General features: G+C 41.3%; 2 protein-coding genes across 5 annotated transcripts in view; both read left to right on the forward strand.

The window, feature by feature from the left end:
• brd2b (bromodomain containing 2b) overlaps positions 1-8410 on the forward strand; it is an 11951-nt gene extending 3541 nt beyond the window's left edge. The window contains exons 2-12 of one of the 2 annotated variants that reach the window (XM_032518099.1): positions 550-838; positions 922-1059; positions 2874-3018; positions 3192-3352; positions 3553-4050; positions 4331-4459; positions 4607-4852; positions 4968-5218; positions 5420-5736; positions 6537-6671; positions 6852-8410. In XM_032518099.1, coding sequence (XP_032373990.1) covers positions 550-838; positions 922-1059; positions 2874-3018; positions 3192-3352; positions 3553-4050; positions 4331-4459; positions 4607-4852; positions 4968-5218; positions 5420-5736; positions 6537-6671; positions 6852-6982 — 2440 coding nt within the window. In that variant the 3' untranslated portion in view covers positions 6983-8410. Of the gene's footprint in view, positions 1-549; positions 839-921; positions 1072-2873; positions 3019-3191; positions 3353-3552; positions 4051-4330; positions 4460-4606; positions 4853-4967; positions 5219-5419; positions 5737-6536; positions 6672-6851 lie in introns of those variants that run through there. The other variant, XM_032518100.1, reaches the window with a different exon arrangement.
• A 604-nt stretch (positions 8411-9014) lies between these two features.
• LOC116690892 (H-2 class II histocompatibility antigen, I-E alpha chain) overlaps positions 9015-14754 on the forward strand; it is a 10990-nt gene continuing 5250 nt past the window's right edge. The window contains exons 1-4 of one of the 3 annotated variants that reach the window (XM_032518116.1): positions 9015-9215; positions 9662-9919; positions 11336-11620; positions 13045-13192. In XM_032518116.1, coding sequence (XP_032374007.1) covers positions 9149-9215; positions 9662-9919; positions 11336-11620; positions 13045-13175 — 741 coding nt within the window. In that variant the 5' untranslated portion in view covers positions 9015-9148 and the 3' untranslated portion in view covers positions 13176-13192. Of the gene's footprint in view, positions 9216-9661; positions 9920-11335; positions 11621-13044; positions 14020-14754 lie in introns of those variants that run through there. The other 2 variants (XM_032518115.1, XM_032518117.1) reach the window with 2 other exon arrangements.

The following is a 14754-nucleotide window of genomic DNA, read 5'->3' on the forward strand; positions in this document are numbered from 1 at the left end:
CTTTCTTTCTTTCTTTCAAAGAAGGTTGAATATTTTTTGATTATTTATTTATTTATTTATTTATTTATTTATTTATTTAGGGGGGCATTTTTAGGCCTTAATTGAGAAGACAGCTGAAGAAATTAGAGGGGTGAGAGAGTATGACATGCAGCAAAGGGCCGCAGGTCGGAGTCAAACCCTGGCCTGCTGCGTCGAGGAGTAAACTTCTCTAAATGGGCGCCCGCTCTACCAACTGAGCCATCTGGCTGCCCAAGGTTGAATATTTTAAAAAGTATTAATGTGATTTGAAAGTTGAATACTTCCCTGAATGTATGAAAGTTGTGGAATGTTTTAAAGTTCGAATAGTTTCTCAAATTCTAAATAACCAAACACAAACTCGTCCTCCTGTTATGGAGAGTCTTTACTGTATGCCTTGTCAAACTGCAGATTTGCTGTTAGCCAGTGTTGGGATGTGCACCAAGCAGTAGGCACACGGTCCAAATTTCTTGTGGAATTGTCTAGTTATTGCTTATCATTTCATCTTATCTTTTCCTCTGTCCTTCCCTCCAGCTCCCTAGTTGGGCTGTCCAGTGGCGGGATGGACCAACACAGTAGTTCAGGCAAACGCATTCGCAAGCCCTCCTTGTTGTATGAGGACTTTGAGAGCCCGTCTCTGCCGCTCACGATGCCCCAGGGTCCCCCCGTCCCGCCACAGCCCCCAGTGAAGGATCCTAGCCGGCCAGGCCGCATGACCAACCAGCTGCAGTACCTCCAGAGGACCCTGATGAAGACACTGTGGAGGCATCACTTTGCCTGGCCATTCCATGAGCCTGTGGATGCCTACAGGCTTAACCTACCGGTAAGCTAAATACAGCAGCATCAACAGAGGGACTTTCATGCCATGTGTTTCAGATTGCTGTGTAACACTCTGTCCTTTTTTAGGATTACCATAAAATTATCAAACAACCCATGGACATGGGGACCATCAAAAAGCGTCTAGAGAATAACTTCTACCGCAGTGCAAGTGAGTGCATTCAGGACTTCAACACAATGTTCACCAACTGCTACATCTACAACAAGGTAGGTTAAAAGGTAAAAAGCAGATCTTTATCCATCATGTTTTTGTCTGTTTTTTTAATTCTGTTATTCTTTCCTTAATAAGATGACAATAAGACCTTACTCACGGCAGGGATAACACAGGGTTATGTAAAGCTCAAAGCCATTGGGGGACATGTCCAAATGTAGATAAGTACCAAGTTTTTGTTGTTAACTGCCCTACCAAACCCATTAGTTTTTTTCACAGATGGGATATAACGTAGTACAAATACTTCGTTACTGTACTTTATATTTTTACTTTATTATTTATTTTTGTGGCGACTTTTTACTTCTTAGATTTTAACATGAATATCGGTACTTTCTACTCCTTAGATTTTTCAAATTTGGCTTGTTACTTTAGTTTTAAGTCGTATATCGGGAGTGATTGTGAGTGCATGTCAGAACAGTGTGGACACGCCCCTCTCCCCGCAAGCGGGCGTGCACACCACACGGAGAAAAAAGTGAGGGAAAAGAAAAAAAGACTAGCTGTCCGGAGGATAATCAGTTGAGATTGTGTGTGTGAGTCCTTGAGAACTGTAAGTTGTATAACTAATGTTGTCAGTTCATTTGAGCCTGTTGTTGTATTGGTCTGGTTGCACATGGCTGTTGATATTATGGTGACTGTTGAAAGCTCTTGCATTACACGTTTGTTTTTTAGGTGCTTTATTTACATGTTGAAGTAGTTACACTGCATTAAGATAATGTAATTAAAAGTGGGTTTATTGTTATTATTCGCTAGCATATATATTCCTATGCAATGTGTATGGTAGATGTTTTAGGCCTATTAGCTGACATCCATTTAAAATATAGCCAGTGGCACAAAGAGCCTTTTTTCCATGTCCACTGTAGTTTCTCAGCTTGCTCTCTGGTAACATGTGTCTGGTCCAGGGAGCTTTGTCATTTTCAAGGCTACTTTTACTTTTATACTTTAAGTAAATTTCCAAGCCTGTCCTTTGTTACTTTTACTTTAGTAAAGAAGTTAAATCAGTACTTCTACTTTACCAGAGTATTTTCTAACACAATTCTCTGTACCTATAGGACTGTAAGGGAGTACTTTTGCCATCTGTTTTTTTTGTATTGACCCAGGTGCAGACCCAGGGAATTTCTTGAGGATTTGAGAGAGGGCAATTTTACACCTTTTCATTATGTCCCATGAGAAAAGGGTCATGTAACACTTTGCAAACAGAAACTTGTCTGAGATTCTATCTGGGATGCTATCCTATGTAATAACAGAACACATGCTGGCCTGCATATACTGTATCTACAGCACATCTCTTAAGGCAAGAGGGAAAATGAAAAATGTAGAGTTGACAAGGAAACAAATTATTACAGTATCCAACTGTTGAGGAACATGGTGCTGCCTCTGAAGATTTAGGGATTCGTTGCCAAATTATTTTTTACAAATCAGACAACTGCTTTGAAAATGTAAACACAATGTTGTATACTTACAATAATCACGCAACAGATTAGTGATTGATCTCGAAATCCCCAAAACGTTGGTTCTGTCTTAGCATCTAGGAGTGACACCAACAATCATTTTCACCATCAGTTTTATCCATATATCAATGTTTTTACTTTTGTTATTCATTTCATTTGTAAACTATCAGAAGCAATGACCAACCCTAAAACGAGTTTCAAGCATTTTGAAAGCAAACTTTTGGTATTTAATGTAATGATGTTTTTATCAGTCCGCACATGAATTAATCCGCTAATCACTAAAACACGAAGTGAAGGGAAATTTACTGTTATGGCTTCTTTGCATTGTTGCTAATGTTTTCATGAATTGTTTTCTTGGCTAGCCGACGGACGACATTGTGCTGATGGCTCAGTCCTTAGAGAAGATCTTTCTCCAAAAGGTGGCCCAGATGCCCCAGGATGAAATTGAGCTGCCTCCTCCAGCTCCTCGAAGCAAGAACAGCAAGGGAAGAGGTCGCAAATCTAACTGTGAGTTAGTGACAAAGTCTTACAGAATTTGCAAGTTGTTTCAGTAGATGTTTAAGCTTACAGCTATTATCACAAGAAACCTTTTGACTACAAAAACAACAGAAAAGTGTAATGTCACCTGTCATTCTGTAGCTGAATCCTATCACTAAAGTTGAAAATGTTTCTCTCACCAGCGAGGGCTCAGCAGGTGCCAGCGGTGTCCCAGTCAGCCTACTCCCCTTCTTCCTCCGACACTGGGGATTCCATGCTGGCCAACTCTCCCCAGGCTGTACTGACCAAAAGCCTGCCTCCAGCCAACATCATGGGCCTGCCCCCGACACAGCCCACAACCAAGGTATACAAACAAAACCAATACGTATAATGATAATTAGCTGAATTTGTTTGCAGGGTTTTTAAGTAGGCAGATTTTAAGTACCTCATTCCAGAAACATTGCAAAATATTTTTGTATATTCAGCATTTTTCATTTTTTTGTCGAAAGCATTATAATGATTGGAATAAAGCCACAATATTGAGATCACAATATTTCTTTTAAGAAAAAAGGTGTGAAACGTAAGGCAGACACCACCACCCCCTCCACCATGGGCCTGACCGTGGGCATGTCGGGAGCTACACACATGGTGGGCTTGGGGAAGGGAGGCCATGGCGGCCAGGTCCACGACACCTCCATGCACTCCATCTCCTCCATGGGGGCCATGGGCTTGGAGAACCAACCTGGAATGGGCCTGGTTAGGAGCCCTGGAGGTCCCGTCCTGCTCCAGCCAATGATGGCAGGCAGTGGACGCAGAGTGGGCAGCGGACGCCCCATTAAACCCCCCAAGAAGGACTTGCCTGATTCTGTCCAGGCTCAGCCCTTGAGAAAGGGCAAACTAAGCCCTCAGCTGAGGTATTGTAGTGGGCTGCTGAAGGACATGTTGTCAAAGAAACATGCTGCGTACGCCTGGCCTTTCTACACGCCTGTGGACGCAGCTACACTGGGACTTCACGACTATCATGACATCATTAAGTGCCCCATGGACCTCAGCACCATCAAGGTAATTTCTCGTATGCTTTTCACTTGTGGAAAGAGTAATAGACAATCAGTATAGCTCCTACTGTGTTACTGATCACAGATGTGTTGTTTAAGATCTCTTAATGTTAGAATGTCCTTTTTTAAATGTACAGTAACAGTGTGATGTCGAACACAGAAGCAAGCATTGGGGCTGAAAAACTGCAGTGTATTGTAAAATGTAAAGTGTCATTCATCAAGAAATATAAAAACATGGATTTAAAAGTCTTGAGGTCTAAAATTGTCATTTGCGATCTCTCCATCAGAGGAAGATGGACTGTCGTGAATACAGGGACGCTCAACAGTTTGCTAGCGACGTCCGACTCATGTTCTCTAACTGCTACAAGTACAACCCACCTGACCATGATGTTGTGGGCATGGCACGGAAGCTGCAGGTGAGCCCTTCTGTCCTATTCTACTTCACAGATGATCAGACCGAAATGAAAAGGCAGCAGACTGTGGGGAAACTCTTTTTTTGGGACAGTAAACCGTTTTATTCCCATCACTGTTTCTTACTGTTTTTCTTTTCTTTTGTGCCCCAGGATGTGTTTGAATTCCGTTTTGCCAAGATGCCAGACGAACCACATATGGATCGCACAGCCATGTCAATGAGTGGCCATCAGACATCCTCGTCCTCCTCTTCTTCCTCCTCCTCGTCCTCATCTTCCTCCACCTCCGAGAGTGAGCCCAGCAGTGAGAGTGAAGAGAGCGAGAGCAGCCCGAACTCCGACAGCGAGGAAGAGCGAGCACATCGCTTGGCTGAGTTACAGGACCAGGTGTGCACGCAAGTAAGTCCTCTAGTGCTTTTATTTATCCAGGTCTCTTCATCGCAACAAATTTCATGTGCAAACAAAGATGGTTTTCAGAGTGATCAGTGTTTTTAAATTAAAATGTTCTAAACAGCTCCGAGCCGTGCACGAGCAGCTGGCTGCCCTCTCCCAAGGGCCCATCGTCAAGCCCAAGAAGAAGAAGGAGAAGAAGGACAAAAAAGAGAAGAAGAAAAAAAAGAAGCTGGAAAAGCGAAGTCGAGTTGTCAGAAGCAGAGCTGGCTCTGAGGAATGGAAAATGCCCGGCAAGATCCTGAAAACCAAGTCTGCCAGAGCAGGCTCCCAGCCCAAGAAGAGCCAGGGGAAGAAGAGTAACAAGAACAGCAAGTTAGTAGTAAAATAATAGCCCACAGCATCAAATTACCATCCCACTGCATCTCATCTACACGTCAATGTGGAGTTTTTAAAGCTTTACAATACACAGTAACATAGACATAATCTGGTATTGGTAATTACTTATTTAGAATACGAAGCAGGGGATAATAATGAGCTTTTTCATGACTGTATGGCTTGCTCTTGATTCTGCAGGGTCACAAAGAAGCCGTTCTACCCTCCACCGCCCACTTCCATGCTGCCACACTACGACTCTGAGGAAGAGGAGGAGATCGTGCCCATGTCATACGATGAGAAGCGCCAGCTGAGCCTCGACATCAACAAGCTGCCGGGGGAGAAGCTGGGTCGTGTGGTCCACATCATTCAGTCCAGGGAGCCTTCCCTGAGGGATACCAACCCCGAGGAGATTGAGATTGACTTTGAAACACTCAAGCCATCGACACTGAAAGAGCTGGAGCGCTACGTCATGACCTGTCTGAGGAAGAAGCCCCGTAAGCCTTACGGGGAACAAGGTAAATGAAACATTCGCTAAGCAAATACCAGCATTATTTGGTTTAATAATGTCTTGTATGTAGCTTTGCACTCATTGATGAGTTATTAGCATTACGATAGATAGATAGATAGATAGATAGATAGATGTTGTCGTACAGGAACAGTTAATTGATATTCAGCATGTGGTGCAGCTGTCTTCTAGGCCAGTGTTTGGGGCAGACTTAATCAATAGCAGAGTTTTGCATCCAAAACGATTTTCTCTGATTAGTTAGCTGCATCGTTGCAACACAATATAGAAGTTTTAGTTCCCCCACCCTCAAGCGACTCAAAGCAGCCTCATTAGGCACAGCAGTAAGCCAGTCGATAACTCGTCACAGAGGACATCGGTAGAACCATTGCAGCGGTAATAAGAAGAAGGCAATGTCTGACAAACAGACAGGGAGCCGAGTACACTAAATTGACAGCCATGCAATGCGGTTTTCTGAGCCAGTTAATGCACTTTGATACAATACACACTTTATTCATCTCCCCCCTCCGTGTGTCTCAGTGACTGAAGGGTTAGTTTTCCTCTTGAGTAAACACTGCCTGATAAGCTCCTTTAGGTCAATACAGTGATGAGGAAGGTTTATGAATTATGCTAAGGTAGTGTGTACACCATGGCAACACAGTGCTCTTTGCATGAAGCTTTAATCAATGACAGGTTGTGAAATGCTTGGTCACAGCATGAGGCATGAATTTCCCACACTAATGACTATACAAGCTACACTAAACCAATGTACTGCCAGGGTTATTAATTCCAACAACATTGTCATCTTTTCAGTTGCAGCAGGAAAGAAAGGCAGTGTTGCAAAGTCTAAAGAGGAGCTGACTCTGGAGAAGAGGAGGGAGCTGGAGAAGAGGCTGCAAGACGTCAGCGGGCAACTCAATTCTGTCAAGAAGCCTACGAAACCGAAAGGTGAGCCCACACATTCTTCTTCTGTATGTGCATGTTTTCTCATGCACCCTATGTAGATGTAAACTTCATTATTATCTGTATCTTATAAAATATTTTACAGGGTGCATTAATAGTTCCCTTACTTTTAGTCTCTACCTGGCTCTATCCGTATTTACTTACGTACTCTTATTGTGTTCTCAGTGGAGAAGCCCAGCACTGTGGAGACTCAAACCCAGCCCTCGCGTCTTAGCGGCAGCAGCTCCAGCTCCGACTCATCTTCCTCCTCGTCCTCGTCCTCTTCCTCAGACACCAGTGATTCAGACTCTGGTTGAGCTCCTTAGCACTGGCTGAGAGAGAAAACACTGACAACTCAGGGACTTGGGCTGGCCCAGGACACAACACACCCTGAAAAAGTAGTGGGCTGAGATATTAGATACCATGGCGAAAAACACTCCGAGTGGACTCCGAAAAATGTTTGGAATGTGGGATGGAGGGATGTGAAACGTCTCTGTGGATAATCGTAGAACCCAAACACTTAATGCCTTGGTTTCCCCCTCCTCTCCCTTTTTGTAAATACTTGTACAAATGTATGTTTCTTTTATAAAGAAGAATTTTATGGTGATCCCCCAAAGAGGGAAGCGGAGTAATAAAAATAGAAAGTGGAAAGATGAGCCTTACTCCAAATCTGCTTTGGCTGGCCTTGTGCTGTGTCCTCTGTGGTGAGGAAATGAAAGTGTTTATTTATTTGTTTTTGTTCACCCACATTTCCTCAGACATTACTGGAATTTGAACCAGCAACCATTTTGGTCACAAGCCTTGGTTTTCTAACATCTGGCCTTCTGCCACGCTTGGATTTTTAGATTGTCCCCTAGACTCAGCCTTAATCATCCAGATTGTTAATAACAATTAGATTATTTGAGAAAACACTATATTGTTGCAGTTTAATCTCAGTTTGACATTGAGCTTTATGCTGCGAGTTTATGCAGTCTGTTTTACAGCATGTACTGTAGTTCTTGTTTTTTTTTTTTGAAAAAAAAGTGGGTTCAAAGTACAGTATAGAAATTGCTTAACATACTGTAATTACGAAGTTTGTGATTAAGTAACATACTCTCTCTGTTTGTATTGATTTCGATGGCTTCACTATTCTCCTGAAGGCCTCCAGCCATTTTAAGACTGTTGGTCTTATAAATATGACACTAATTGAAGTCCTGTCTTCAGTGTTGTTAAAACAGCGCTTTACTGTTGAACTTCGATATTGTTCTCAATATTTCTCTTCATGACATCAAACTGCAATTGAAGTGTGCATCTATTTCATTAGAGCTGAACACAGGCTGCTGAATGTTATCAGATATTAGTGCAGGTTTCTAATTTCTATTCTCCTCAACATGTGAAATATTGCATTACTGTTTTTTGAAGACATCTCTAGCACTTAGAAACTCAGTGACGGTTTCTAAAAGAAATCGTTCAGCTGTTCGGCACTTACTGAAACAAATGGTGTTGACTGACTACTGACTAACGCCACAAGTTTCCCATAAAGAGACCACAAAGTCCTCCTAGACCAATGCATAGTTGAAACTGTTGTTGAATGTTCAGTAAAGAATATATGCTTGTGTATATACTTAAACTGTATTTGCTGTTGCACAAACTATTGTATTTCTGCTGTTCAGTCTTTGTTTTATTTTCAGTTCTTCTGTTTCCTTTTTTACATGCTGTTAATTTCTCATTCCAGTTAACTGTCTTTGTTGTTTCCTGAAAAGAGTTCTCTTGAGCATCTCTGCCTCTGGTCAAGCAGGTGGTTGCCTCTCCGAAGCATACCTTTCATTTAACAAGTGTGTTTATTAAAATATTGTCTTCTGTAGAAAGAGTTTTGTCTGGCTATGTGGGATCAGTGTTTCATTCTCAAATGTGAATCCTTTTTGTTTTTAGTATCTAAAATTGTTGAAATATTCTTTTAAAATTTGAATTTGTTTTAACTTGGACAAAACTAGCATTTAAGACTTTACCTTTGAGGATGGTAAATAGTGATGGGCAATTTTTTCCTGAAATGATAAATTGTAAGAAAGAAAAAAATCTGCAGATCAATCAAGATGAGATCCACCCCTCATTTTTGTGATTGTTCTTTTTAACTACTCAACTGCTACACAAATACATATTTCCTTGCAATATAAAGAATGATATGACATACAGTTAACAGGGCATTCCATAGCTTAAAAAATACAAGATACATGCAGTAAACTTTGTATTTTAAGGGAAAAAGATGTGTCCAATTTAGGTTTTCTCCAGACAGGTGTAAATATTGTGATTTGGATTTTCCTCCACTAGATGGCAGCAGTTACTTGTGCTAAAATCAGAGTGACATGTTCCTTCATAGTTTTCAAGGTGGAGACATTGTTGTCACTGAAACATTGACTGGTTTGTGTTGTCAGGACGTTCTCTCAGCAGATGATCGTTGGTGTCAGCTGAAACCTGCTCAGTTTGCTCTTTTTGGAGAACCGGAAATGCAACAATTGGCAATGAATCTATTCCCAGTGCTGCTGGTTATTTGTCTTCCAAAATGGAGCCATGGTGAGTTTTTGCAAAAGAACATTATTCATGATTATAAGGAGGCATAAAGAGATTTTGTTTTCAGATATGAATATGAAGGAATGTAAGTTCAACATTGAGGCTGCAGTAGGTTTTACAAATGGGCAAGAAGTACCATATTTTGATCAGTTATGTACTATAACCACAATTTTCTTATACTTTATATTCTGCCTCTGCATTATACAATGTCACCATTTTCTTCCATTGAACTAATTTGCAGCCAGCTACATCTTTCCAATAGAACTCGTCAGGGTTGGTTACCTGCCAGTGTGGCTGATAGAGCCAGAAACAGAAGTGTAGTGGCAGCTTGGATTATGTCTGGTTTTAAGTCTCATATGCATAAACACCACATTTGGTCACAAAACAACTTAACAGCACATTGAACACATTGTGTACATGTATGTGTCTGTAATATGTATTTTTTTCAGGTAAACACTTGCTTCGTTTTCTGACCTTCTGTCAAAGGAATGTGTCAAGTGACGGCCAGTATGATATTGAATTTGACGGCGATCAGCTCCTCTATGTTGACCCAGTCACCTTTCAGACAGTTCAGCGTCTGCCAGAGTTTGCAGAGCAGTGGATTCCTGATCCTGAACTACCCCAAGACGCATTCTTGTCCTTGGGTACCTGCAAGTACAACATCCCACGAGCCATAAAGGGAGAAAATCATCCTCCAGAGGCCATAGGTGAAGTAGCTGGAACATTAATATGAATACTTATATGAGAAGGATGTTGGTGAATTTGCAAGGCTGATTAATAGTCACATTGAGTCAGTGGTGGAAGAAGTACTCAGATCTTTCAGTTAAGTAAAAGAACCATGTAAATGTAAACCACGTAAAGCAAAATGTAATTATAGTGTCCCCTGTGACGGATATATACATTCATGACATTACATGACATTATTCAATCAATACTGATGAATCAATGTGTAAATAGCATTTTACTCGTGTAGCTGGTCAAGGTGGAGTGAGTTTTAACTACTTCATGTAAAGTTTAGTTCAGTAGTTCCCAAACTGGGTCGGGCCCCCTCCTAAGGGAGATGATTAATGGGAAAGAAAACTAATTTCTGCAATACAAATTCTCATCATTTTTTGGACTTCCGCCAATCTAATCTTTGTTTTTTTAATTAGAAAATAGTGGATAATTTTTGCCTCTTTGTGCCACAAACATCTATTTAAAAGAAACCATGTCAGTAGTTCAGAGGCTAAATGTCTCTTTGATGAAACTGCTGACATCTGAATACATCTAAAACATATCAAGGGGCTCCAACTCTGCTTTTTAAGTAAGAAAAAATGCTGGGAATCACTGGTTTAATATTTGACAATGTGTTTAATTCTTTAAGCTTATCATATGTTATTTTATGTAACACCTTGATCTACAAAGTAACTAGTAACTACAGCTGCATGTCAAATAAATGTCAAAATGTACAAAGCACAATAGTTCCCTTCGAAATGTAGTATAGTAGAAGTAGAAAGTATACCTAAAATAGAAATATGGAAAATAAGTAAGATGCAAGCACCTCAAAATCCTCCTTTAGTCCAGTACTTAAGTAAATGTTGCTTCCCACCACTGCCTTTAATCTTGAACCAGGACGGAGGTCAGATGATCTCAGTCTGAGTCTCTGAAGCTGCAAATAAAAGCTGTAAAATGCCAAGAACACAACAGACAGACAGTAAACAGTCATGCTGCTGGGTTCATCTGTCCAAAAAACTAGATATAGCCTAATCACAAGAACGACAAGTCAGTGAAATACTGTAATGGGAGCAACAGTAAGCCATGTTGTTAAACATGAGTTAATCTTTGTGATGTGCAATTAACCTTGCTGGGTGTGTAATCAGGCTTGTATTGTCAGTGCAGGTTAAAGCATCCACTTCTGTTTATTGTGTAGCTGTGCACTAGGGAGTTTTATTAGCGTTCCATGACACTGGGGTGTGTATCAATGACAATCCTCTGGGTTAAGAATTAATTACAGTATGTGATGATGAGATGTATAAAAATGTTGCATGGGTGTTTTGTTGCGATGTCCTTATACTGTACATTGGGCCACGATGTGTAACTTTATCTTTTTTTTCTCTGTCAAACATCAATCCATCCATCTGCAGCCAGTCCCACTTCCGTCATCTACCCCAAGGAGGAGATGGAACTGGAGGTCCCCAACACCTTCATCTGCTTTGTCAACGACTTCCATCCGCCTACAGTCACCATCACCTGGACCAGGAATGGCCAGCTGGTAGACCAGAGTCAGGTCAGTCAGACTCAGTACTACTCCAACAGAGACTTCAGCTTCTGCACCTACTCCTACCTGGACTTCACTCCGCAGGAGAACGACATCTACTCCTGCAGCGTGGACCATATCAGCCTGCGGGAGCCTCTCACCAAGTTCTGGGGTAGGTCAATCAAAATGGAGTCTATATCCACGACATTCCACTTCCGGGATTGCTCCGGTGCCGTCAGAAATTCCGCCACCAGATGTCCGTTACCTTCCACTTTCTAATAGACAAGTCGTTTCCTGTATATTGGTAGTGTCATCTAAAAAAAATACAAACACTTTATGAACCATTTCTGTGTGAAAGCAAAGTGGTGGCCCAATGGTTAGCACTGTGGCTTCACAACAAGAAGGTTCTGGATTCAAATCCAGTTCTCTCCGGGCCTTTCTCTGTGGAGTTTGTATGGTCTCCCTATGTCTGCGTGGGTTTTTTCCAGGTGCTCCGGTTTCCCCCACAAATAAAAAAACATGTACTAGGTTCATGAGTCAGTGCCCTTGATCAAGGTACCGGCTCGGATCTTGAGTTGGTCCACGGGTACTGTAAATGGCTACCCACTGCTCCCTTGAGGGATTTTTCAACATGTATGTGACAATAAAGTACCTTTAAAAGGACCGCACACACCTTGCGTTAAAAAATATAACTAGAAGACTGTCCTATTCTTACGCTTTTAGAACGGATTTCCACTACCACTACACCAGTAGCCAGTTTCATTGGTTATAGTAGAAGCGTAGTGTTGGAACATCTTCTCTGCACATGCTACGCGTGCCTTATGGGCCATGCTAGCTGGTCCATAAGGATGGTAATGTCTGTGTGCCAGTTTGCCGTTGTGAACTACGGGTCCAGACTGAAAAATCTTTACAACTGTTGGATGGATTGAAATGGAATTTTGTGCAGACATTTATGGTATCCAGAGGATGAATCTTACTGATTGGTGATCCTCTGACTTCCCTCGTAGCGTCAACTCCAGGTTGACATTTTTAGTTTTAGCAAAAGCTTTGACAAATATTGGGCAGGTTTTCCATGATATTTGGTACAGTACACATATTCTTGTTGAACCACTTTGGTGGTCTTTTCATTTTTAATCTGGCGGCATCTTTTGCTCAAAGCATTTTATTAAATATGTTTGTCATGTTCAACTGTAGTAGAATGCAAGAATATTGAAGAAGAATGTTGCACAGAAATGTCCGTATATTGTACATAGTGCTCTTTATTATTTTCTTGTATTTAATTCTTAATACCTCGTGTTTCCTTGTAAATGGCATTCAGACAGGTAGGCAAAGGAAGAATTTCATTGTACATGGAGACTTGCTTTTAACTGCGCCTATGACAATAAACACTTTGACTTGACTTTTCAATGGCTTCAGGTGATAAATGGTAACTTTGGTGACTTTTGTTAAATAATTGATATCAGTAAGTGATATTTGGCAGGATATTATCGGCACAATATGGCTACAAGTAGCTTTCGTGAGGGTTGGATTCAGCTTTAAAAAAATCCTATGTGTAAAACTCTCTTTCTGCTTCCTATCTGTGTGTGTTTTCCACAGAGGTTGAAGTACCCAAAAACCAGCAGGTTGTAGAGACAGCCGTGTGTGTTGCTGGTGTGATCCTGGGCCTGAGTGGAGTTGTCACAGGACTGTGGTTCATCATGAAAGCCAACAAGTCCTGCCAGGCGTAACATGTATTCATTTCGATGTCAGATGTGTGATCACGTTATCTTTTTCCCCATGTGTTTTTCCTCTAGTTGTAAGGTGGAGTAAAATGTATTTTTACCATAGCTTTATTTTTTTTATTTTTTTACACATGCACAACAACACTGAATGAAAACCTGAGCTAAAACCACATCAGTTAAAGCTATAGTTTGACATTTTGGCAAATGCACTTTTTTGCTTTGTGGCAAAGATTTAGATGAGAAGAGCCATTACACTCTCCTGTCTGTATTCTAATAATATAAAGCTACAGCCATGAGATTTTTAGCTTAGCTTAGCTCAAAGACTGGAAACAACTAGCCTGACTCTGTCCAACGGCAACAAAGTCCACCTACCAACACCTCTAAAGCTCACTAATTAGAAAGAAATATTCCAGCAAATAACCCGCTATAAAACGGAATATTGTTTTTTTTTACGCTTTAGTTTTTATTTGAATTAAACAAACAAATATAACAAGTTCATTTTTGAGCTTAGAGGTGCAGGTGCACTATTCCCTTAAGAATTTGAGGGCTCATTAGTTTAGGCACCTGTTTCTATTTCTAAATTTGCTTGAAAAAATGTATGCAGTGTCAAAATGATCGACTTAGCACAGATAGTCTAACACGATTCTTTCACTGTACAGAAGAGTGCATTTTATTTTTTAATAATATAATAAAATCCATGTTTTGCCATATTGTGGCCCAGTTTCAGGTTTGCTGCTTATTGTGTTTGTCGTGTACAAATAAAGCACATGAAGGGAAGTTGAAATCTTCTGTTCCTGTTTGTTCTACAGCGTGTCAAAGTACATGCAAACCACATTAAAATGAACAGTTCCCTTACAGTCTTTTTTGTGGCTTTTTCCGGCCTTTTATTTGATATGACAGGTTAGACATAAAAGGGGAGAGTGAGGGGGAACGACATGCAGCAAAGGGCCGCAGGCCAGAACCGAACCCGCGGTTGCTGCGGCAAGGACTAAAGCGTCCGGTATGGTAGCCGCACCCGACGTTGCGCGCGCAAATGTGACGTCAAAATGATGTAGATCTCTCGGGTGCGCCAGGATTTTGAGTGCCTGATCAGAGGGCGCGTACCACTCTACTTTCTTCATCGGTGTGCGACAATGCGGAAGCATGGACGAGTGGAAAACCGGATGTCAGGACTCTCAGAGTCACTGCAAGTCTCTCTTGTAAACTTACTGGGTTAAGATAAGATATGGCGTTCTTTTATGGTGAACAAAAGACTTGATCCGACGAAGTAGGTCATCAAATCAAATCGTCTGTAGTCTGTAGAAATAGCAAAGTCTGCAGCATTTGCTCATTAGCGCCACATCTGTTCAGGAGAAGACTGCAACTAGTGTCGCAACCAACACACGCGAGTAGTTACAACGCTCTCATGACGTCACATTTGTGCACGTCAGCTCGGCGGCGGCTACTGTAAAAAAAATAGGTAAGCCCCTCCCCTTTAAGTGGAGGTTCTATGGCGCTATTTTGATGCTAACAAGCCATCACCTGCCGTTTGCCATTGCCATTGACTGCCATTCATTCATATTTATTTCTAAAGAAACACAACAAT

The sequence above is a fragment of the Etheostoma spectabile genome, chromosome 6 (genome assembly GCF_008692095.1).
Source record: "Etheostoma spectabile isolate EspeVRDwgs_2016 chromosome 6, UIUC_Espe_1.0, whole genome shotgun sequence".
Lineage (NCBI taxonomy): Eukaryota > Metazoa > Chordata > Actinopteri > Perciformes > Percidae > Etheostoma > Etheostoma spectabile.